Source organism: Filicampus tigris, chromosome 9 (genome assembly GCF_054856515.1).
Source record: "Filicampus tigris isolate MCC_2025a chromosome 9, RoL_Ftig_1.0, whole genome shotgun sequence".
Lineage (NCBI taxonomy): Eukaryota > Metazoa > Chordata > Actinopteri > Syngnathiformes > Syngnathidae > Filicampus > Filicampus tigris.
The window spans coordinates 22,898,300-22,922,889 of NC_141225.1; the positions used below are offsets into that span (position 1 = coordinate 22,898,300).

Genomic DNA, 24,590 nt, shown 5'->3' on the forward strand with positions numbered 1-24,590 from the left:
ATCAGTGTGATCATTTTGTTTTCTGTCTGCCTGTATGTTAGTTAGGAGCCTACTTAGGTAAGGTTCTCGAATGTCAAATAGTACTCTCCCATTTGCGTTCGGAAAAAAATGCTGTGCAGTGCGTTGTGACTCAAACAGTATAATGATATAATATAATAATAATCAATTTCTCTGTCTCCGTTTATTGACATGTGCACCCAAAAACGACGACGATCAACAAATGGCAATCAAAATAAAATACCGCACTCCGTCTTGCACGTTCCCACACCGCAATAAATGTGTCTTTGCTTTTGTATGGCTTGCAAAGCTGAAAGGTTATAGATGTAAAGTAGAAAAGGAGATCAGATGGAGCAAATCATGCAAGCAGGTTTTGCTCATCTGTTAACATGCCCCAGACACACAGGAAAGAGGGAGAGAGAGAGAGAGAGAGAGAGAGAGACTGAAAGAGATGAGAAACACAGGAGGAGTGAATGACACAGGAAGATTGCCAATTCAACAGAGATGAGGGTGAGGACAAAAAGGGGAGAAATGCTTTTGTTATTTTTAAAAGCTTGAAAAGGGAGGCCCGCTCCTCAATCCTCTTGCCCCTTCTCCTCGCTATTATCGCCAATGGCCAAAACAGAGCTCTTTCAGACGAGTGCCGTTGCAGCTGCAAGCTCTAAAGGACTATCAGACAATTGTAGGCCCTGCGGTTGCCGTGGGGACGCGGTTCTTTCCTCCCCGCCATGCAACTTGCCACAGTGTTCAGAATGGATCTGAAAAATGCTGGGAGAAAACCAAAACAACAAACTGCTCCCTCCTTTCCGCATCAAGTTTTCTCTCGCAAATTCAAATTGACCGCAAGAGATCTGTGAGTTTTGGATCCACACATTCATGGGGTGCAAGGCCCTTTGAATGTCCTTCTCTTGTTATTGTGCGACATTTTTTCTGGGGGGGGGGGTTTGTGTGACATGTCCCGTGGATGCTGTTTTTGTGTGTGTGTGTGTGTGTGTGTGTGTGCGTGCGTTTTCTGCATACAAACCCCATCTGTTTGGTAGCTGGACGCAGTCTGGGAAGAATTCACACACAGCACAAAGGTCCAATTATGAGCCCCCACTCAGACAAGGAGGATGGTGGATAATGGGGTCTTGTCCATCTCCGAAAGGAGGCATGGTGCTTTCCTTGCCTTCCACCTCAACCTCAACCCTCTTCTCGATGAATACTTGTCACCACGTAAAAGCATGGAGGACGTGCTGCAACATATTGAGAGTATACAGCGGCGCTCACTAAGCTTTTTTGAAACCGAGAGCTACTTCCTGGGAAGTGAGCGCCTTTGACGTGAAAAGTCGGCAATGGGAATCCTAACGAGGAGCGCCAGCGACTGAAATGGTCATAGCCTATGCTTTTGTTTTTTAATGGAAATAGGCAGAGAAAAGTCTTGGCCAGCTGTGGTTTGATCTTTAAGATGGGAAAATGATAAAACAAAACATTAGTTATGGCCAGAAGATGGCAGCATTGGGTCTCTTTTGGACGAGATCACTGTGGCGGAAATGGCAGAGCTTTTCGAAATTAACCTGTTACAAGCAGCTTGCGATTGATCAAATTGTTTGTCATGTTAAATATACTACAAAGAGTGTCTCAAACGAGAGTAAAGATGCTGGAGATTATTTAAATTTAGAAGTCAAAGTGATGATGTAATTGACTTACATGTACGCACACACACTACGGAATACTACTACTACTACTCAATAGCATGCAAATGTAAAGCTTGCCAGATGTAAATAGATTATTTTGCCCATCAAAAGCACATTTTTATTGTGCAACTGGTATTTTATAGAAGATGAGGACTGTTACGATGTTTGAAGCAAAAAGCAAAACTTATTAGCATAAAAGTCACTGCTGTGCGCAAAATATAGCTTTTCACCAAAAAATGATTTCCTGCTGATGACTAAAAAATGGAATGAGGTATGAACAAGCCTTTTTTTGTGTGTGATGAAAGAATAGAGTCGAATCTTTCATTTGGTAGTTTCTGTATTTACAATCGGTTCTATGAGCCTCGAAAGATCAGTCAGAATGCTTTTAATTGGCTGGTACTGGTTTCTCTCTCTTTTTTTTAATGGCTGGCATTGAAGGAGTTAACGCAAAGAAACAACGAATTTGCTAAAAAAAATCTTTAATAATTGTATTATTATATGTGATTATTAGTAAGTAATATTTACTCATAGGACGATCATAATGTTTACCAGGGTGCAAACTTCAACCTCCTATTTATTTCACAACACAAGAAATTAATTGTACCCAGAAACATTTTCAAAATAGATGTATAGACTGCTTCAAAAAAAATCTGAACTCAGAGGATTTTATTTCATTCATCCACTTGACAAAATAAAATTGAGTAAATGATGCGCAGCGGTGTTTTTTTTTTTCCAGTGTCATAGTGTGATATAAAATGGTAACTTGCATCTCTGAATGGTTTACAAATTTCAGTTCGGTCACGTCTTTCAATGCATGTAAACTATTCCAATTTCTTCGGGGGAGGAAAAAAAATAGCTTACAGGTTTTCAATTTCTCACGCAAGTTATCCGCCCCTGTCGTTGCTACACAAATATGCATTCCTGCAATGGGCTGCGCGTGACCCCAGGCATATGAGAATGCGCCACTCTTAAGTGTAAATGCAAATGTGTCGGGAATGAACCGAACAAACATACAGTTGTGCGCGCGCACACACCTATTTGTGTGCGTATGTGTGCATCTGACACTCAATCACGAGCAGCTGGTGAACTGCTCTCCCACGCCAGGTGTGACTCGTAGCTCCAGGCCCTGCAGCAGCGCATAGCAAGGCAATACGACACTCGGACGCATGCACATGCAGCCATCTTCGCTATGTGCGCGCAGCGCCCAAACGCCGCGCTGCATTTTGAACAAAGATGGCATGCAAAAGTCACCAATCGCTTGGAAAGCACCGCAGCATCCGTTCGGATCTGATGACTTCATGGTCAAGGGAGCTTAGATGGTCACGAAAGAGAGAGAGTGGGAGAGATTTTGCGTCCCAGCCTGCGTTCATGGCGGGTGTGATCGGGACGCACATGTGGTGAAGGCGAGCAATAAAAGGCATTTGGTCGCCATCTGTCTTTGTGGCCCCTCGGTGTCAAACAGTTGGTTCTCAGTGTCATGCCATGGACACACCACCCAAATAATCATTAGTTCATAAGCAGGCAAATGCTTGAAGATGTATAGGATCAAGTATGTGAAGAGTTAGAAATGTGAAGGATGACCTACAAAAAAGGCAACTTGGAATCAATAATACAGAATTGCATTTGGAGATATTAGAACTGAGTCACTCGACGTGATTGGAAGAATGTTCATGAACGTGTTCTTTTGTTTTCGTTTGGAAAGGGAAGTCATATTTAATTATAAGACTAAAGGAAGTCAATGGCAAAGCAAAGGCAAGGCAACTTTGTTTGGATAGCGCGTTTCATAAACAAGGCAACTCAATCTGCTTCACACAACCAAAAGCACAAAGAACATTTACAAACAGACCAGCTAATGACCTTCGGAAACAAATCAAAGAGAACAAAAGTAGCTGATCAAAATGACTAAAAGAACGTACATTGACATTTAAAGGGAAAGTCCACCCAAACATATTTTTTTCCAGAACACGTTCTATGCAAGCCCACTAGTTGAAACAAGGCAATATGATGAATATGAAATATGAGTTAAGCAGCAAAATCCACCTGTTTTTAGCCATCTCAGGGGGCGGCCATTTTGTTATTTCTGTCGACTGAAAATGACATCACAACTGCTCAGGTAACGACCAATCACAGCTGACCTGTTTTCTGAAGCTGAGCCGTGATTGGTCGTTACCTGAGCCCTGAGTAGTTGTGATGTCATTTCCAGTTGACAGAAATGACAAAATGGCCGCCCTGAGATGTCTAAAAAGGGGTGGAGTTTGCTGCTTAACTCATATTCAACAAACTCAATATTTATCAGAATGGCGTGTTTCAACTAGTGGGCCTGCTGGGAACATATTGAAAAAAAAAATGTTTGGGTTGATATCACTTTAAGCACATTTACAAACAAAAGATTTACAGAAATTTAAAAGCAAAGGACAGAAATAAAAACTGTCTTTCTGAAATGAATAAGGTCGTATAGTGAGATTGACCTCAATCAAAGGAATGTGGAAAAAAAAACATCGTTTAAAAAAGGATTTAAAAACATTCATACTTGGGGCTGACTTCACTTCTATTGGCATCTTATTCCATTTGCATGCAGCATAACAGCTGCTTCACCATGTTTGCTTTTGAAACCTGGGCTCTACTAATTGACAAAGAAAAAAAAACAGTATTTGCAAAAACAAATCTGATACGTAAGATGCAGTCCCATAGGTCTCATGTAAATTCAGGTGACCTCTGACCTTGGCATGTGGTTGTATGCAGCTTGGTCTACACCTTTTGGTTTTCTACCTAATCATTTTTTCACAGCGCTTCATTGTGCCCTGTACTTCACGAAAAGGTGCATCATGTCCTCGGCCACCCGTTGAGCGCATTTGAACATGGCATCGACCTCTTCTGATTACTGGCTGAAAGAGGAAGTACTTTATTCAACCTTGATAATCTGTGGAATTCATCTTTTTTTTATGAGGGACCAGCGTGCAGGACAGCAGAGGCGCTGAGAGACGCGCTGAGGACACAGATACGTTTATCCCCATCGGCAGCCCACTTCCAAAAAATCTCCGGCTTTCACATAAGCCTCCATCTGGGATTTAGAGATTATTACTATGTGTTGCCTCCTTTGTCCCCCGGGGTCATCGATGTGAGGTGGAGGTGACACCCCAGGAAAAACGTCGTTTAAATTGTGATTGAAGTATTGCCGCGATACACACAATGCGGAGTCGAATCAGCTGTGACAGAAATGATCTCAAGTGGCAAAAAAAAAATGGGAGTGTGAGGTTATTTCATATTTGTCGGTGTTGCTATGGCGATAAGGATTGTGGAGAAGACGCTGGTAATGGAGCTTGCGAGGAGGTCGGCACCCCTCCACCCCTCCTTGGAGCGAGCGCCCCTCACTGTGAGGCCTGTGGTGTTTGAACGCTGAAGGTCATGGGTGACACCTGTTTCCCGTCTCATCTCCCAACATCAAGTTGACTTGCCGGGAGAGGGGGATGGTGGTGGGGCGGCGGGGGTTCACCACAGCAGAGGACAAAACCTCCTGTGTTCGCTTCCTGCCTCAAGCAAGGAAAAAAAAAAAAAAAGACTGAAAAGGGGATGAAACGGCCAAGTTTGTCTATCGGGGTGGAAAATTAATTTCCGAGGCAAAAGCAAAGACTGGATTTAGAGAGGGAAAAATGAGTTAAAGCCTCAGTTGACCAAAAAATTCATTCACTCCATCCATACAAATAAATCTGCCACAACTGAATTATTTAGTGAAACTCACAATGCTACAATCCTGGCAGCACATCCAAATATGCTTCTTTTTTTGGTGCTGCATTAGTTTCAAACTTGCCATAAAATGTACAGAGGGCTATGCTTTGAGCACAACAAACAATGTGAAAGATAAAATCCCCCCAACCCCCACACATACACCAATGGATGACATTAACCCCGCCGCCCCCCGGAGTTATTTAAATGGTTCCGTATTTACAAGCGACAGATTCCCGTGTATGCAAATAATGGTTAGTGTTTGCCCCCCTGTGGAGAGAAATAGTACTTCACCATGGCAATCCAGAGACTGCAGTTGAAATTTTTGAAATACTCGCGGAGTGAGTGTTTATCTCCCCATCGACCCCACCCTCCCCCCCCCCACACGCACTAAAAATATTAATACAATGACGTCAGAAAATCTCAAGCACTCACAATAAGCCCGATTATTAATAATAATCAGGCACATATATTGGATTACTTAGAATGTACTCATGTTCAGATACACACACCTGCATCCCTAGACAATGATGATATTGAAAACGAGCAGCACAGAATCAGAAAATCTGGCTAGATTCAATTTATTAACTGTAATCCATTTATCGACAGCCCCCCCCCCCCCCCCCCCCCCCCCCCCCCCCCAACCTTGACCTCTGTGTCTGTATCACTGATTGCAGCTGCGTCGCTTAGGCTTCCACGTGACGTAATCGTGTCAGTTTGTTAGATGGCCCCCTCTGCGTGTTCTCGCTGCACAATACATTCACTTGTTGTTCAAAAGTCAGCAATACGTTCGCCTTATTTACGGAGGGGACGGATCAATCAATCAATCAATCACATTTTATTTATATAGCACTTTTCATACATAAAAATGCAACTCAAAGTGCTTTAAAACATTCAAAGCAAAACATAGATAATTAGAATTTAACAAATATTGTATCATTCATCTGAGGTCGCTATTTAGATCGGCGACACCTATTGTGCTGGAGTATCTACGCATCCAACTCAACAATTCTGAAAACAAAACACCACTGTTGAGTTTGCTTGTAAATATTTGGTTATGGGATTATTTTTTAAAGAAGCAGGTTTTTCTTTTCCAGACAGCAGATGGCATCAGAGTGTTAAATGGACTTTATTCATCATGTACTTCTTCCATTACCTTTTATTTTTTTTGCATATAGGTGATTATTCATTTGTTGCTGACCTATACCTAATAATCGGGACCTACCTACATACCAACACCAGCCAAATAAATACATAAATAAATAAATACAATAGAACAACCAGTGTAGTGGGCAACTGAGATTTTGCTTTTGAGTTCCTGTGTAGAGTTTACATGATCCCCTCACAGCCCTGGTGGGATGGCTGGTGTTGCACAATTTAAGAGCCCTGAATTCAACACACAAACAATTTAGTGTGGCCAATGCTTCTCTTACTCAACATCAGTTGGAAGAGTGCCAAATATGATGCTGTGGAGAAATGTGCTACAGGAAGATTCAGGTGGGAACTTTGGCCACCATTTCACTAGGTGAAGTCTCATATGACAGAGCTCTTGCATTCTCGCCTCGGTGAGTGGTGGCCAACTTGAGACAGAGAGACGGAGTATATTAATTAATCAACCCCCCCAGCCCCACCCCCACCCCCCAGTCACCCGCTGGATGCTCCCCTAGAATGGACATCTGTGGCCAAGAAATGAGCCTTGAAAATGTAATTAATGAGCACAATGGGTGAGATAATTACAGGGAATAAAATTATTGATCATGGCAGCAAAGTCTTAAAACCGTCTGACCTGACCAGAAAATATGGCGAGTGAGGTAATAGGCAATACATATTTGTTTGATCAGCTCATCAGCGAGCTCTGTAGAAGCCTGATAACGATCCTGGAATCAGGTGCGTTGGTGGAGGGAAACATCTCAAACATGGAGGATAGGGGCCTCAAGGACTGGAGTTAGTGACCCCTAGTTTACATTTTCAAACGATCCCATTTATATCACATTCTTAAAAAAAAATCACAATGTCCCATTTGTACTGGCCGCTAGCGCTGACTAACAAACATTTCAGAACAGGACTGCAGGCTACTCGTGTGGTGCTTGCGGGGGTTGACCTGGTACTCGCGGGCACCATGTTGGTCACCCCGACATCCATCCATCAATTTTCTCTGGCCACAAGTGTGCCGGCGCATGTGCCAGATGACTAAGCCAGATACAACATGAAGATACTGTCCGAAATGAATTCAAGTGATTTTATGTGGAACACTCAAGAAAAAAAACGTCTACATGCCAATGTGTACACCCCCACCCCCTTTTTTTTTTTTTTTTTTTTGCCATTTTGTTATGCCCCTCCCTGCCTCACCTCCTCTGTGGAGATAATGAGGCTGCAAGCTGATGACCGGATGAGAGATGGACACTCTGAGGTTTATTTTGGTCCTACGAAAAAAGAACTTGGCATGAAAAATGATGTGTCGGTGTGAATAATTAAACAGCTTCAGCGACCCACTGATCCATCTGTCCACGGATCAATGGACAAAATGCAGATAGAGCGGGCCGTATGTTCGCCATTGGCCCACAATAGCAATAAGTGCAATAACATAAAACATTTCCAGCATCAGAGTGAATTCCTTTCACGCGGTATTAGCATGTTTGCTATAATTGCTCTCTTGCACCATCCACCATACATTGACAATTGCTCTTGTGTGACTGCCTTGTAAGTGGAGATCAAATTTCTATTTTATTTCTGTGTACTGAACATCAAATGCCGTAGCGGGCTCTTGTGCGGGATTGGGGGGGGCTTGTTCGTTTCTAATAGATCCTCGACCTTCGCGGCTCCCTGACAGCCTTCTGACACGATGAGTCCTTTTTGTGGTAGCGTCGGCCGCTCGGGTTCCTGTAATGCAAATTTCATGTCACGACATCAAATGGCGCATTGATCAAAGGTCAGCCCTCCTTTCTGTAGGTGTTTGATATCAAAATTTCTATTTCATCTCCAGCCGTCAAGGGCTGTTAGCGCTGAAGCGCAAAGGATGGAGGGAGGCAAATGAGAGGAAGAGTCAGGACTAGGGAAAAAAAGGGGAAAATCGACTGCTTAGGACTTGGGAAAAAAAAAAAAAAAAAAAAGATTATAGTGACGACAACCCATACGGTATTATCCAGTGATCCATGTAGTTTTATATGCTATCATTTTAACTCATTCCGTGCTGACTTTTATTCTCGTCATATTTTCTGAAGCACTGGAGGAAAGCAAAGGAGGAAGTTTGAAACGAAGCATCAATCTTAACAAATTAAGCAAGAAATTTGTAGCGGAATGCTAAATGAACTGAGGGAAATTCAATCATATATGACCACAAGTAGCAGTGGAATTTTTGGGCCCGCATGGCAGCAAAGTGGGAATATCGTTCGCCAATGTGTCAGGCAGCATCACTACATCTCCTGAGTCCCTGCCCAAGAAATAAATCTCATGCTGACAACGGAATGGACCCATTCAAAGCCAATATGGCAGCACTTTGCATGCAAGACAAATGTCAGTTGGCAGTGAGGGAATGAGAGGGAAATATTCACTCATGCTGAAAGAAACCCACTTGGATTTGCACTTTTGTTGAAACTAGCTAACACAGAGAAACATGTATTTAATCCTTTCCCCCCCCCACTCTAAATAAACCTTTCCACTGTTTTTGCGAGTTACACTTTTTTTTTTTTGCATGCATTTCTTTTTCCAGATGATAGATGGCAATGCTGCTCTTCCCAAGAAAGTCACGCTGCTCCTACCTTGTCTGAAGTCTAAAAACCCAATTAAACACGTGATTGTGATTCAACTAATATTCTGTTAGATCGATTCGAATAGGAGAACGCCAAAATAGTCTTGGGTTGTTTTGATACGTCATACTTTATTTAGCAGGTGTCAGGAAAAAAAAAAAAAGAAAAAAGCATATTCTTGGAAATGGAAGCATTCTCACTGCAATCTTTGCGCTTGCGGTGAAATGTGCATTAAGAGAATGGCAACTATAGCGGTGATAGCTCCTTAAACAGACACACGCGGCCACATAGCCTCCTGTAGTAGCCGTGGAGACAAATTAGTTGCATGGGGGGTAATTATTCTTCCCCTGATACAAATGGAGGCGCAGAGGTTATCTCCCAGCTCATGAATAGACTTTGTTTATAATAGAGAGGCTCCTCATCGCCACAAGGAAGCTCCATTAATTGCCTGACAAGCTTAACCACTGCAACACTCATGGGCATGACCAGCATAGAAGTCAGATGATTCCGTCTCTTTATTTCTTTGTGTGTGTGAGAGAGAGAAAGTGGGGGGGGTGTGTGGGCGTGTGTGTTTTCAATCTTGGCCTCGCCACCTGCTGTCGGACAGGGAGAGATAGTGTGATGGGTGAGAATTAAAATTTACTGTAGTTGGAAAAGTTGGGAGATGGTAAGACGATGGGCAGGGAAAATGAGAGTCGGGCAGCGAGGCACAGGATCAAAATGAAACGAGAGGACGAGAGAAATGGCGTGTAGGGGCGAAGATGAGCGAGGATGGAGACAACAGGCGGGGAGATGAGATTTCGAAGGTTCTAGGAATGCTCCGTTTAGTCCCTTCACACACACGCGCGACACTATATTTCAAGACTCACGGCTCCATGTTCGGAATTGGTCATTTTGCCGATGAGTGGTCATTTCGTTTAAATGTGGTGCGCTGGCAGAACACATAGGGCCCCCCCCCCCCCCGCCCCCCTCACCTCCGCTCATTTGTGTGCGAGGCTCCAACAATATAACTTAATCCAAGCATTTTCACTCAAGGAGGCAAAACTGTGCACCCCACACGTCATACACATACACATGACCAAACTCAATTCTTAACGTATAACTCCAAAACGGTTTTTGATACTTTCACCAAATATTACAACAAGTACTTTATTGATAAATCTCTCATTTAAACCTTCCACCTGCAGTTTGAAAAGTGCTGTTCCAGCTCGCCCACTAATTGAGTGACTTGTCCAGCGGTCAGTGGATTAAAAGGCATAAGCAGTGGTGAATATTTCAACACTTCTCCAATGAAGGCTCCCATTTATCAGCCAGTGGGAGCAGTGAATAATACATGTGCTTGTCGGGTCCGAGCACACTAAAGCGAGGGCACTTGCAGTCGAGAAAAAGTTTTTCTCTCGTCCAACCGGTTAGGCCTCCCTGAGGCTGATTCCGACAGGTCCATTGGGGACGGTCATGTTTGTCCTCTTCCTATGTCTTCCCCTGAGGCTGCAGCCAATCAATCTCCTGATAATGCACACTATTCCATGTTGCCCCCCCCCAACACACACACACACACACACACACACACACACGCACACACACCCCACACACAGTATTTTCCCTTATTCATTAGACCCGCATTGCATCTGCTTTCTAATGTGAACTTTCTAACATGAAACATTAACATCTCTTACGCATATAAGCTAATATCGATACGCATCCCCAAAATACAGGGCGATCTCCCTCTGAGACGCTGATTGCAGCACCTCCTCAACAAGGAGATGGGATTCATGAATACAAACGTTTCAGCAGGTGGCGGCAGGCAGCACTGCGTCCAACTGAGATCTTTTTTTTTTTTTTTTTTTTTTTTTACCTACATGCCATAAAGCGCCATGCCGGCACAGCCGGCGCATTTAATGGGCTTCAATCGGAAAGGCGTGAAATGGCGCAGAATTGGAGCGCGAGGCCTCAACCAAACGCATACACACACGCGCGCTACCGTGTAAGATTTTGTTTTGTGAGAAACCCTGCCCACAGACGCGTGTGGCATCTATACTGTATGACTGAGCTGATTAAGTGCTAAAGTTGCATTTGCTCCTCCTAGCAGGCAGCCCCCAAGGCCAAAGAGGCCGCATGATTGCCTCTGTGTGCTACATTACGTCGACATGATGGAGAATACTCTCCTGGGGCATGAAATAATGTAAAAGGAAAGTGAATAGGGGGGGTGCAAGCCCATCCAAGTGCTTTTTGGTGGGACCCCACAATTCTTTGCATGCAATGGGATTTGCTGATAGATCCTCCTGCGCCACTGCCTCAGTATTGATGACTGGCAGCGAGCATTCGTACACGGCTGCATTGTGCCACACAATAGGGAACTCTTCCAATCCGGACCGGTTTATACAAGTCCATACTATTCGCGGCCCGGCCCCGTAACTATTTACCGTCAGCGGGGGGGGGGTTGAGAGGGGGGTGTGGTGCCCTATACGTCTGTTTGTTTTACTCATTTGCTAGCTTGTGCATTTAATATTAGCATTACGCGACGGAGATGCTAGCTTGTGCATGTAGTATTAGCGTTACGCGACGGAGATGCTAGCTTGTGACGAGACAACTCGCCTTGCGGGGGTGACGGGTAGCCGCGGCCTGGTGGTTGGGGACCCCTGCTCTAATCCACTCTTACTATTAGTGCCCAATACCTTCCTGCTGTGAGCCCCTCCCCACCTTGGCTCACCATGCTACAGCGAGAGGCTCATCCATGCGGGGAAGCATCCTGAAGGTTGATTTGATATTGAAAAACTCTGTGACGTGCACATTTTTGTCTCTCTTAAGTAATTAGTGGGAGGCTAAAAAAGGGGGCAGATTTTATTCAACAAAATCCATCAGCTGGACAAGTGGAACAAATGAGTAATGCACACAGTGGGAGGTGTACAACCTTGGTTGTTTGTTTGCTTGCTTTTGTAATTTGAAGGGCAGGAGAGATAAGTCCCAGAAAACTCCCAGCTTTTCTTCTAAGAAGCAAGAGGTTAATGTTAATTGTTTCCTTATGACTGATTTTGAAAACTCATCATAAGGACTTCCATATTTTGGGTCAAAAAATGCATCATAAAGAACAAAACAACAACAAAAAACATTTAAAAGTCACTCCAGAGTACAAGTCGTTTTTTGGGGGTAACATTTATTTAACAAAAACAGAGACCAAGAAGAGCTGAGGTTAGACTCGCCCCTAAAATCTCTGCTCCCAAATCGTGGGTGCGTTCGGGAATATGTTCCAAGCGCTCACTTTTTCACTCCGACTGTTCGGAAATGTGCCGTTCGGTTTTTCAGAGCGCTCCGAAAAAAGGAGTGCCAGAGCCCATTGCTTCTGGCGGTACAAGTTAAAGAAACAGTTCAAACACGAATTGCTGATTGCTTTATAACATAGGCTGTACTTGGAAATGAATGGCAGGGGAGCGTGCTCTGCCTCTCCGAACACACAACTCTCAGAGTGGTAGCCCTCATCGCAGTAATTTTCCAAACGCATCCAGCGTTGATGGCAGCAAACGAGTTCCGGTTGCTCGAAACTTCCGTTTCTTACTACAGAAAAGTTTGTCTTTTTAGTTTAAAATGGGCTCACTTAAATCCTACATTACATTGGGGCCAAAAGTTGAATCCTGCTCAGTTATTGCGCTTTTCAGTGCTGTAAATAGTAAATCCTTGTTGTGGCGAGCATACGGTTCAGCAGATTTACGTCACGCAACAGTTGCCATGACGACCGTTTTTCTTCTAGTTCTTCTTCTGTTTCCATTTCTTCTTCACTTTCTTTTGACAGTTGCCATATACTTTTGGTGCATCACGGCCACCTTCTTTATAAGTTGCAAACAAACCTTTCTTTAGCATCTTATAAAGAAGGGGGCCACAGCCGGTCATGCATGACTACTTCTTTTTCTACTACTTCTTCTTCCACGTCATCTTTTATTGTCCAATGCCAGTTGGCAAATACTTTTGGTACATTAAAGAAGATTGTGGTACTGCACAGAAAGTCAACACAATTAGGGAACAGAGATTTTTAGGTGCCAGTTCAAGCTCTGATTTTAGTATATCATTACTTTCCCCTTGTGACATTAAAAAAAAAATCACGTTAATAGTTTGCCTGTAATGCGGAAATCCTGTTCATGTAAAAATGAAAAAAAAAAATTGACATAATTGTTTTTTACAGGACAGCGACAAGTTGCACCTGAAGATAAGTCATAGGACCAGCCAAACTATGAAAAAAATGTGACTTATAGTACAAAAAATACGGTATATGAAAAGATTGCTTTTCAATACCTATAGTTGTCATTTTGACACAGGACATCCAAACGAGGTGGAAACTAAAATCGCACACGAGCAAAAAATATCATACCATCCTCATGGAAAATTGTCCACTCATTCCAAATACCAATGCCAGGTAGCTACTCTCTTTTACCTCTCAGGTTTCCACAGAACATATAAAACCCCCCACTTTTAGTTAGTTTATATCAAATCCAAAACCAGAAACCATCCGCGAGTATAAACGTGTTGCTCAGCAAGCCACTTTTGAGTTACTGTGCTGGAAAAATGTTGAAATGAAGTTACCTGCGGGGAGACTCGCACCATCTGCTCCCGTGCTTAGGCAAGGCCATGGAGAGAAAACAGCATCGCTAAAGATTGGCATAAAACATTGGCAAGGACCTCCAAGTCTGTATTTACAGCAGTCTCCTGTAGTGCTCCTATTTGTCCCCTTCTGAGTGCATGGCGGGATGGGGGAACCGATGGCTTTTTATAACATCTGCACGAATACTTGCCCACGTCCCTCGAGGCATATAATAGCTCATTACCTCCATCTCTGACAAAAACACACATTTAAACTCCAATTATGCCCCCCTGCTTCCTCTTCTTCATGCATCTCATCTTGGTGTCTTGTCTTTGTTTCCTGCAATACATGGCATCGTTGCCAAGCTGGGACAAGCCCAGTTAACCCCTGGCACTGTCTCGTCTCGCTCTCCTCCCTCAGAGATTGTAAAAGAGGGTCTAGGTGAAGTGGGATAAAAGATTAAAACAACCATTAAGAATTTCTTCCGTTGCGCTTATCACGCATGAAACAGTCGAATTAAATGGAGTCAGTATTAAGCAAACACATGAACTTTTGCTCAAACCGAAAGATGGCAGATTATCCTGGGGTAAAACAGAGCAGCTGCTTTCGCTCTCGAGCCTGGTGTAAGCAAAAAAAGCACACACTCAACGACTCATATATATTCCGAAGAGACACCTCTTCTAATTCCACTAGCGTTGGCCATTCCTGCACTCTTGCAGACTGAAACAGAAGCCTGTGATTGCACACTGTAACAATAAATCTCCGCCTCATATTGCTGTGACCATGAAATTCTGTGCGAGACAGGGAGAATGTATCAGGTGATCAGTTTCGATGTATCACAGGGCGACAGAAACCAGATCTATCATGAAATAAATGCGAGCAAAGGAAGCCCCTCTGTCTCATTCAGCAGAGGTTTGGCCCAATTTCACAGGCTGCTCTGTGGCGGAATGAGAAGAAATCAAGGGAAAATATGTGAAATTGCCTGCTTACATTGCAGTTGTAGTTTTATTTGTCTCCCTCTGCATTTGCAGTCTGCACAGCACAGATAAGGACACGTGTGTCGGAAGCTATCTTTCACTTCACTTCATCTTTACTGAAAATATTGTACATGTCTTATTGCAACCAAATGTTAGCTTTTTGTCAAAATGATAGCTTATTAAATTGGAAAACTTAACTTTTAGAAATGTACAAAAGTAAAATATACTGCAGTTGTGATGATCATTTTAAAATGGACCCCTTGCATTTTATGACACTTTTGTTGTATTAAAATGTCAGTGAATTAATCAATATTCATCAGAATGCCGTGTTTGGACCAGTGGTTGTGCATAGAACGTTTTTTTGTAAAAAAAAAAAAAAAAAAAAATAATAATAATAATAATAATACTTGACTTTATGGGAGTGAGACAAAGTTCTTTCAGAGTCATCAAATAAGAAATAACCTGTGAAGAAATAATACATTCTACACACAAGCCGTTGCTTTTTGAACATGCCGCTCAAAGAAAATTGTCATCAAGCAAAAAACGTAATTTTGTGTCAAACCTCCATCTGTGGCCAACCCTGAAATCAAACCAGCCAGGAATGTCCCTCGCCATAAGTCAGCTCATCCGCGACCCGAATGAGGACAAGAGAAAGAAGAAAATGGATGGATGATTTAACAATATTGGAATGCACGGTACATTTTCAATGACATCACATACGTTTGATACAGAACAAATCATTGTCAATTTATGTCAATCATTAATATCGCTGCACTTACAAGGCTGGAATAATAATATTGGATTTCAAGTTTAAATGGACAGCTGAGTTGAACTTTCACCTTAAATGCAAAAATACATTAAATGATTTGTTTGCACCAAGTTTAATCAAATTCAAATCAAGTCACTATTGCGCTGACTTTTTTGTTTGAGTTTATAATACATTATTTACTGCCACCGGCGAATGCACCAATGTGTATCATGTTCTCATTAAGCCAATAAACTTTTTTTGTCCTGTTTTAGATAGGAAGATTGTGATTGGCTGTTGCACTTGTGCCTCGTTGTCTGATTGGCTCCTCCTTGTTTCCGGGGCTCCACTGTGCACTCTGACGTTTTTCGGTCTGCCCTGAGACAGACTGGAGAGAATGGCTGCCAGTGCAGGTTAGCAAAAATCTTCATCGTTTTGTATGCTAACGAGACGTAAATAACACGGTTTAAGTTATACATCGTGCGGTTGTATGCTTGTATACTATATTGCCAAAGATGTTGTACCCATACGTGACATGTTGTGCTCTTGTTAAAGGAGGCCGAGCTGTAAACGACTCCTCAAAAAGTGTTTGGCTTTCGCTAGCTTGGCTTTTGCGGCTAACGTTAGCCGTGTGGCTAACTTTCGGCAGGTTAGCTTGCTACCTACAGCTGATTGTGTAAACACTTGTTCGTGACCACAGACAAAGGTTTGAAAGTTCAAGCCGTCGCATCGTTTATCACCACTAATGACAGATACACCACGTTGCGTGTTGTTATGCTGAAGCGAAATATATGTTGTGGCTGCAAGCATCCGAAGTTTTTATCACCGAATTTGATCTGGTTATGCTTGAGGGATGCCTTGCTAAACATTAGCTCGGGGACTGCGGTCTGCTAAAAGTTTAGCGTTGATGTTGACCAGGTAACGTTTACAAGTTGTCGCGTTGACTTTTGGTCAACGGCGTCCACTCGCGACGTGACTTGTGTTTGCAACTGGGAAAGTTGTAGTTCAGCCAAGGTAGCTTCCTTCCTCCCCTCTGTAGGCTCCGGTGAATTCTGTTAGCGAGCTAGCTACCGTCTGCCGCTGTGTTTTGCAATCACCTCATTTCAACTCTTTGTCCTGTCAAGTAGCTAGCGTTGCTCAACACGAGGTGTTTGTTGTGAAAGTTTTACCCCCCCCCCCTTTCAATAAAAATGAGATCATACGCGTAAGGCACAGTGTCCCTTTAGATTCCACCAACGTGGCTTTGCACGTGTGACAAGAATGTTTACGAATGAACTAACATCAGGGAAAACTGTCGAACCATAACGTTGTTTGGCTGATATGTTTAACTGGTGGTCTTCAAAATATGAGTGTGATCAAGCATTTAACAAAAAGACTGACAAAAAAGAAGACTCACAGAAAACTTGAACTTAAAAAGAAAATGTCCTTGTATTTTTTTAATTAAATCTCTTTTCAATAATAACCAGCATGGACCAACACATCCAGGTTATCCATACAAAACACATGGTGGCTGTGTTTCAGGAACTATATTAAAGGGCGTCAAATTGTACATTAACTTTTAAATCTACTTGCAGATTGACATTGCTTAGTTGAATGTGTTATTAATGATTTCTGTTATTGTTGTTGTTTTGTTTTACTGAAGCACACATTTATTTGGGTGAACAAAAGTCATTATTTGACTGCATTGGTCTGTTCCCTTAATGAAGATCAAATGCTGCAGGTAAGAATACATTAATAAGGGGACATGAAGGTTTTGAGGTTAATAAAGATATTTGGAAAATGGATGGATGGAAAAGGTACACTATTAAATTAAACACGAGGGCATCTATAGCTCGTGATGCCTTGATGTGGTTTGAGTTTCATTTGTTGAGTGACCGCGCTTGTAACTAAAAAGCATTTTTCACAATCGAAATGAATGTAAATGCCATTGCTCCATTCCAGCCCAAGACGTTTTTTTTCTTGTGTGCTCGCCTCGGCCACCAGGTGGCCCTTTAACACAGACATGCGAAGAAGAGTTTCACATCTGACTCAGGAAGCTGCAGTCATTCGTTGTTTTTCGCAGATAATAAAGGATTGCATGCCTGCAAGTGGTGTAGTTGTCTATATTTGTTTCTGCTGTGTTTATGTTCGTATTTACGTTGCTTGACATTTTATAACAAGGCTTTACACGATCAGGATTTTGGGGGCCGATCAGTGAGTTCATCATCTTTATATAGGGCTACTCATTCTTCAGGAAGAACTTGGTAGAAGTAATGCATCCATCTATTTTAAATTGATGCGGGTCATGGGTCTGCTGAAGCCTATCCCAGCAGACTTTGGGTGAGAGGTGGGCTACACCCTGGACTGTTTGCCAGTCAATCACAGGGAAATACGCATAAATGGCACAAATATATGTGTTATAAAACGGTTTAGTCAGTCCTTTGCTTTGGAACTTAATACTTGTACTCCGTTTGAACTAATGAACCATTTGAAGTTTTGTTTCTTGCAAGATGTTCTGCGGAACTTGAACGCTTTCCTCTTGTGTGTTTAGAGGTAGGGAAGCTGTTACAAGTTCAGAATGGGACACCTCCAAGCACCAACTACAACGGGGTAGATGCCATACACGCCTGCAATATCCTTCAGCAGCTCAAAGCTTTGTATGATGAAGCTCAGCTCACAGACATCGTCGTAGAAGTGGACCACGGCAAGACCTTCTCGTGTCACCGGAATGTTCTTGCCGCAATTAGCCCCTATTTTAGGTAGGCGATGGTTGTCACATTACAGTAAAATTGTAAAAAAAAAAAAAAACACACCCACACACCATTCTATAATCTTACCAATACATTCTTACTTGAATAAAAGTTGATGTTGAGCTTGAATGGGTGCGCGCTTTTTTGCATGCGAGTTGATGATTTTATTCTCTCCCCTGTCCCCCTGTTTACTAGGTCCATGTTCACGAGTGGCCTTACAGAGAGCAGCCAACGGGAGGTCCGAATTGTTGGGGTGGAATCGGAATCTATGCACCTTGTCTTAGACTATGCCTACACGTCCAGGGTCACGCTCTCCGAGTCCAATGTCCAGGCCCTGTTCACCGCAGCCAGCATTTTCCAGATACCTGCCCTGCAGGACCAGTGTGCCCAGTTCATGATCAGCAGGCTCGACCCCCAGAACTGTATCGGGGTTTTCATGTTCGCAGATGCCTACGGGCACCAGGAGCTGAAGGAACGCTCACAAGACTACATCCGCAAAAAGGTCAGTTTAACCAAGCTGAATTTTTAGAATTATGTGATAATTAGCACCGCAAATACTAATAAGAAAGTAATAATTCAGATTGGAGACACATTAGATACAAATGCAATTTATATTCAAATACAAAAGAGGCCTAGGTTGGATTTAAAAAAAAAAAAAAAAAATGGAATTGTGCTGTTCACATTGTATGGAAAAAAAACACAGCATACATAAGAATTTACCTCCATCGTAAACATTTATTTCAACTTCAGAGCGCTTGCATATTATTCAAGGCTCGAAATGTTTTTTTTTCTTTGTGGAACAGTTTTGTGAATCAATGACTGGCTATGAGGAGCGACTTCCTAGCTTTGTGGAGCATTTTTTGTGTGTGTATGTGGGGGGGGGGGCAGGTTAATGCTAGGGGTTTTTATTGAATAATAAAAATATGACAATATAATGAATGAATAATTGTCGATGATTACTGACTCTGCAACGTGTTTAGGCGCACTTCAGCACCAACCGAAGCTGTTGCTAGCTAGCTACTTATGCGTAAGTAGCACAGAGCTTCCCCTCGACATCCGACTACCCGCAGTCGGTAACGTGAGCCCAGCGAAGCGTTCTGGGACCGTCTCGGTAGTTGTTCTTCTACTTTCGTTTGAGAGTTGTGTCTGCTTTTGAGTCTCGGGTTTGCTGTACAATATGGAATAATGGATCGCAAAATAGACATTTTGACCCGCCAACAGCGTTGCGAAACCGCTTATTTCGAGCCTTGTTATTTCACATGAACGTGGTGTTATGTCGTCATTTTATGTAATTGTAATAAACCTTTTCTTAAAGGCAATATATTTGGTCACTCATCCCGTCCTACCGCAATCGCCATCACAAATTTGCAACCTGTGATAAGTGTCGATACTCAGCGTGTGTGCTTAACTGCTTTGAATTATGTTCTTGCTTTTGTGTGTGTGTGTGTGTGGTAGTTCCTGTGTGTTTCAAGAGAGCAAGAGTTCCTCCAGATGACCAAGGAGCAGCTGGTCAGCATTTTGAACAATGATGACCTCAATGTGGAGAAAGAAGAGCACGTCTATGACAGCATAATCCGCTGGCTGGAGCACGACCTGAGTGGCCGCGAGGCCCACCTGGCAGACGTCTTTTCCCAGTGCATTCGTCTGCCTTTGCTGGACGACACCTTCATCAGTCGGATACCCGCACCCTTTGCTTGTGCCCTTTCCCTGTCTAAAGACCCCGTTGAGGCCAAAGCCCGCCTCACCGGCACCAACGGTTGCCCCCAGCGACTGGGAATGACTGCGTCCGAGATGGTCATCTGCTTCGATGCCGCTCACAAACACTCAGGGAAAAAGCAGACGGTACCTTGCCTCGACACAGCCACGGGGAGGGTGTTCAAACTGTGTAAACCCCCCAACGATCTCCGAGAGGTTGGCATCCTGGTGTCCTCGGAAAACGACATCTACATCGCCGGGGGCTACCGGCCCAGCAACAGCGAGGTGTCCATAGACCATCGGGCGGAGAGCGACTTCTGGCAGTATGAACATGCGGGGAATCGATGGCTGCCACATGCGCCTCTTTTGCGAGCGAGAATTGGCTGCCGACTGGTACACTGCTGCGGCAAGCTCTACGCGTTGGGCGGCCGAGTGTACGAAGGCGACGGTCGAAACGCATTAAAGTCTGTCGAATGCTACGACGCCAGGGACAACTGCTGGACGGCTGTGAGTCCAATGCCAGTGGCTATGGAGTTTCATAGTGCTGTGGAGTACAGAGATCGAATCTATGTCCTCCAAGGTATGGTAATCCGTCTTAGTGGAAGGCATTTTTTTGTGTACAAAACGCTCACAATGCAGCGTGGGTCACGTCTTGAGATTTTCTCACGCCCGGACTTGCTTTTCCATAAAACACGTTCAATGTAAGAGAGGGTAGGGGGAAACAACTCTGAAAATGGAGCTTTACACTTCTAGCCGCTACATTTTCATGTTAAAATGAGGTGGAAGTTAATACGTAGCAAAATTTCAGTCAGCTTCCTCTTTGATTTACTGGTCCAGGGGGGGCTTATCTAAAAATCTGGATGAAACATACTGTCCTGTGCATTCTGGACACAGCTGCAGGACAAAGACAGTTTGCATGCATTTCTTGATGGTTTATGGTTAGTAGAAATAAGTAAGTACATTTTATTTTTAGAGCATTTCTCACTGAGAGGACTTACAAAGACGGTTATGTGGCCAAAATAAAATACACGAGTCACAAAAATACAGCCCATACACGAAAAAGCAAATCAAAACCATTAGCTGGCATCTAAAGACCACCTCAGTACTACTTCTTTTTTTTTTTTTTCTAAGCCGCGTTAATGTAAATGTAATGAAACTTAAGGGTGGGAATTTTTGTCTGATTTCGTAATTTCCAATGTCAACTCGTCATTGTACAGTCAGTATACAGTTTACATCAAACGTTGGTCTCCTGTGCTGCTCACTTTTAGACACGTGAAAACGTTTTTTTAAATTTGTTAAATTCCTTTTTATTGACTGGCTTAAAACAGGTTACGGAGTGCACGATTTTTTTGTGTTTGTGTCTGTTTTCTACTTTCTCCATTTTTGAACTAGGGAGCAATTTCATTCAATAAGTTTCCGAAAAAAAGTGTTTAATGACTTGCTGGACTCCTACGGAGCAGATGAATGATGCCAATTTGATTTCATGAAGTTGTGGCGCTCTCTGCTAAGCCTGGTGATGAATTACTTTTTAATTTAAGAAGTCAAAGCTCCCGCTGCTGCCTGTAGAACGACTATAATTTGAGTGATAAAACAAAACAAGTTGGTACTGTGCAAGCAAACTAGAATATGAAGGGTTAAAAACATGCTTGGAAAATCTTAACAAACGTTAATAATGTCTTCACGTGGAGAAAAATGGCCTCGTACCAGCTCAAAGGATTGTAGCATTGAACAAGGACGGGTTAACAATCGGTCAACTCTCTGGCAGTAGTACCAGTAGACTCAAACTTGCCTTTCCTTGTCCACAGGTGAATATTTCTTCTGCTTTGACCCTCGCAAGGACTACTGGAGTCATCTTTCCCCGATGAGCGCCCCTCGGAGCCAAGGTCTGGCTGCCCTCTATAAGAACTGCATTTACTACATCGCCGGCATCTGCAAGAATCACCAGCGCACATTCACTGTGGAAGTCTACGACATTGAAAGGAACAGCTGGAGCCGCAAGCGGGATCTGCCCTTTGACCAAGCCACCAGCCCGTACATCAAGGCCATGCTGCTGCAAGGCAAACTGCACCTGTTTGTACGGGCCACGCAGGTCATGATGGAAGAGCACGTGTTCCGCACCAGCCGCAAGAACTCCCTTTACCAGTACGACGACGAGGCGGACGCATGGACCAAAGTCTACGAGACGCCCGACCGCCTCTGGGATTTGGGCCGCCATTTTGAATGTGTGGTGGCCAAACTCTATCCACAGTGTCTCCAGCGGGTGCTCTGATGTAGCTTGGCTTGTTGTGTGAACCCAATAAGTTAGGCGGAGGGAGTGGTGTGGTCCTGCCTGCCTTGTGCCTGGTGTTACCTCGGGTTTGCACCGCAAAGACTTTTTTTTTTTTTTTTGTTTGTTTGTTTTTTTTGTTGTTGTTTTTTTTGATACGTCTTAAGCCGTTGAACCTTTTGGTTTGACAAGATCAAGACCGGGGTGCTTTTAAAGATTGCAGTATTCCCCCCTTCCCCCCCACAGAGAGCACCAACTCCCCACACTGATGCTTGCTCTAGAAAACCGTACAATGAATCATAAGTGCAATTACTCAACTTGTTTTGCTTATTGTTGAGCCACGCTTTTGTCATTTGTTTTCGATACATAGGTGAGGTTCTACAGAAGCATGTATACATGGTGTGCACTCTGGAGATATGAATGCGACATCTCAGCATAAAGTAAAATTCTATATATACATATAAATATACAAACGATATATTCATACGGGTAATATGAATAGCATTGCTCATTATCAGTTTGCTGGCTCTGAGGTTTGTGTGCGTCCCTGTCCCTGCCCCTCCCCCACTTCCAAGTCAAATCTCTGAAGCTCCTTTTATAGGTGACTTATTTTGAAGTGTAGTTGTGATTTACAGTAGTTTTTGAAGCCTGTACGCTATTTGTGTGTAAGCGTCAGTGTGTCAAACAATACACTATGTGTGGCTTCTGAGCAATGTTCGTGCTTTTGTTTTTACGATTCCAGTTGCATGGGGGGCTGGTGCCTCCCACCCTTTCAGTTGGTGTCCATTTTGTGTCACACACATGAAGACAACTTGTGATGTGTAATGTTGGAATATTCCCTCTCCACATTGGAGAAATGACAGGAGTGAACTTTGTGTCAACACTAAGTGGGAAGTTCAGACCAACTACAAGGCTTACCTCAGAGACTTCAGAGATATTCCATTGGGAGGAGAAAGAAAAGGAGAAAAGAAAAAAAAAAAAAGACATTTCTGGACATTTTGTGTTAATGAAGCAACATCATTGAGCTCTGTATGGGTTGCTCTGTGGAGTGTCATTCTAACCAGTTTGAAAAGGTTAAAAGAGCCTGCCACCTAAATGCTAAAATGCATTTGCGGTCTTGTGATAACTGATGTGGATGTTGGAAAGAAGTTTTGTTGTAGCAATAATTCTTGGAACTGTGATTAGGCTACATGTCTTCGTATGACTTCAGTGAAAGTGCGTTGATTATTTTATGTACTTGTCTGGTATTGAAATTGCATTTGTTCCACTGGAGCATGGGTGCAGGCTTGAAGCGAGGCGTCATTTAGTGCAGATCACTCGGGATGCCGACGTGCCTGCGGTTGCAAGAAGAGGCATCAGACTCAAATGTGTTCCTCCCGATGAACAATATCGGAAAAGTCTTAACTCAGCATTGCACTGAATCGCTCTCACTTCTACAGACCTGAAATGCGGACTCGACTTTGCAAAAGCACCCTTCTGAAAAGGCCATGAATCCGTCTTTACATGCCACCACAAGTGGACTCATAGTTGGTGCTGCGTTCATCTTTCGACAATCTTTTGCAGAAGAAGTAATGCCACAGCTAAGTGGCGTTTCTCTGCCCGTGTGACATTTTCAGTACATTACTGTCACTTTTGTCATGCTGGTTCCTGTGTCATCTTTGCACTACTACACAAGAGTGGCCCGCATTCTGAAAGAGCTTCAGCAACCTTATTACAATAATCCCCCCAAAAATGACATGCAAATAAAGCGTTCATAAAAAAAAAAAAAAAAAAAAAATTTACAACACCAGGAAATTAATACTCGAGGCGGTGACTTTTGCGGCCCAGTTCAGAGTTGATGTTAAAGCTTCATTCACACAATTTACAGTTGGTAAGCGAGCAATGGGGAACTCTCAGGATTTCTACTGAAACAGTACTGTATTTTTAATTGTTTTTGTCATGTGTAATATACTGTACTATAGGTTTGCTGTACTTGCACAGTTTTTAAACTTCAGTTTCTTTTATAACTTGAAAATAGATGTTTTTTCTTTTGTTGTCTTCAGTGGCTTTTCCCCTTTTTATGTTATTTCTTGTTTAGTTATGGTAGATTAATCCTGTTTTGAGAAGATTGCCTGCACGATTAATACATTTGAATTGATTTTCCCCCCACACTGTAGTACAGTACCGTCTCACCAAATATAAGCGTTGCAGATCAATAAACTACATTTTAAACACCAGTCATGAATTACAGTACAACAAGCTAGGAATGCTATTGTATGTTGAAGATTTCATGGCCCTGGGCTGCAATACAAACTCATCTCATCCACTGTGTGTGCATCCAGGTGCTATTTTACTATATTCCTCATGCTTTTCTCCACTTTGCTGGTTTGTCTTTTTGGGGTTATGGTTTATAGTGGTGGTTGAGCTCAACTGTGAAATTCACGTTGCACATAACTTGAAAATAAAACAATTAAAAGTGAAGAGAAG

The 24,590-nt window shown here is 43.0% G+C and overlaps 1 protein-coding gene across 2 annotated transcripts; it reads left to right on the forward strand.

The window, feature by feature from the left end:
- The first annotated feature begins 15,791 nt into the window (after positions 1-15,791).
- On the forward strand, positions 15,792-24,589 carry kbtbd8 (kelch repeat and BTB (POZ) domain containing 8). 2 transcript variants are annotated; one of them, XM_086041772.1, is made up of 5 exons: positions 15,792-15,847; positions 17,965-18,172; positions 18,359-18,665; positions 19,619-20,438; positions 21,664-24,589. In XM_086041772.1, the coding sequence occupies exons 1-5, from the start codon at positions 15,832-15,834 to the stop codon at positions 22,125-22,127; spliced, it is 1,815 nt and encodes a 604-aa protein (XP_085897898.1). In that variant the 5' UTR covers positions 15,792-15,831; the 3' UTR covers positions 22,128-24,589. The 2 variants fall into 2 exon arrangements, with proteins under 2 accessions (XP_085897898.1, XP_085897899.1); XM_086041773.1 differs by lacking the exon at positions 15,792-15,847 and adding an exon at positions 16,032-16,140.
- The last annotated feature ends 1 nt before the right edge of the window (position 24,590 follows it).

What these genes read in the sequence shown, in the direction of transcription:
- kbtbd8 (XM_086041772.1), top strand. An exon ending in GCAATTAGCCCCTATTTTAG is followed by an intron (nt 18,173 to 18,358) that starts GTAGGCGATGGT and finishes CCTGTTTACTAG; the next exon opens with GTCCATGTTCACGAGTGGCC. An exon ending in TCGAATCTATGTCCTCCAAG is followed by an intron (nt 20,439 to 21,663) that starts GTATGGTAATCC and finishes CCTTGTCCACAG; the next exon opens with GTGAATATTTCTTCTGCTTT.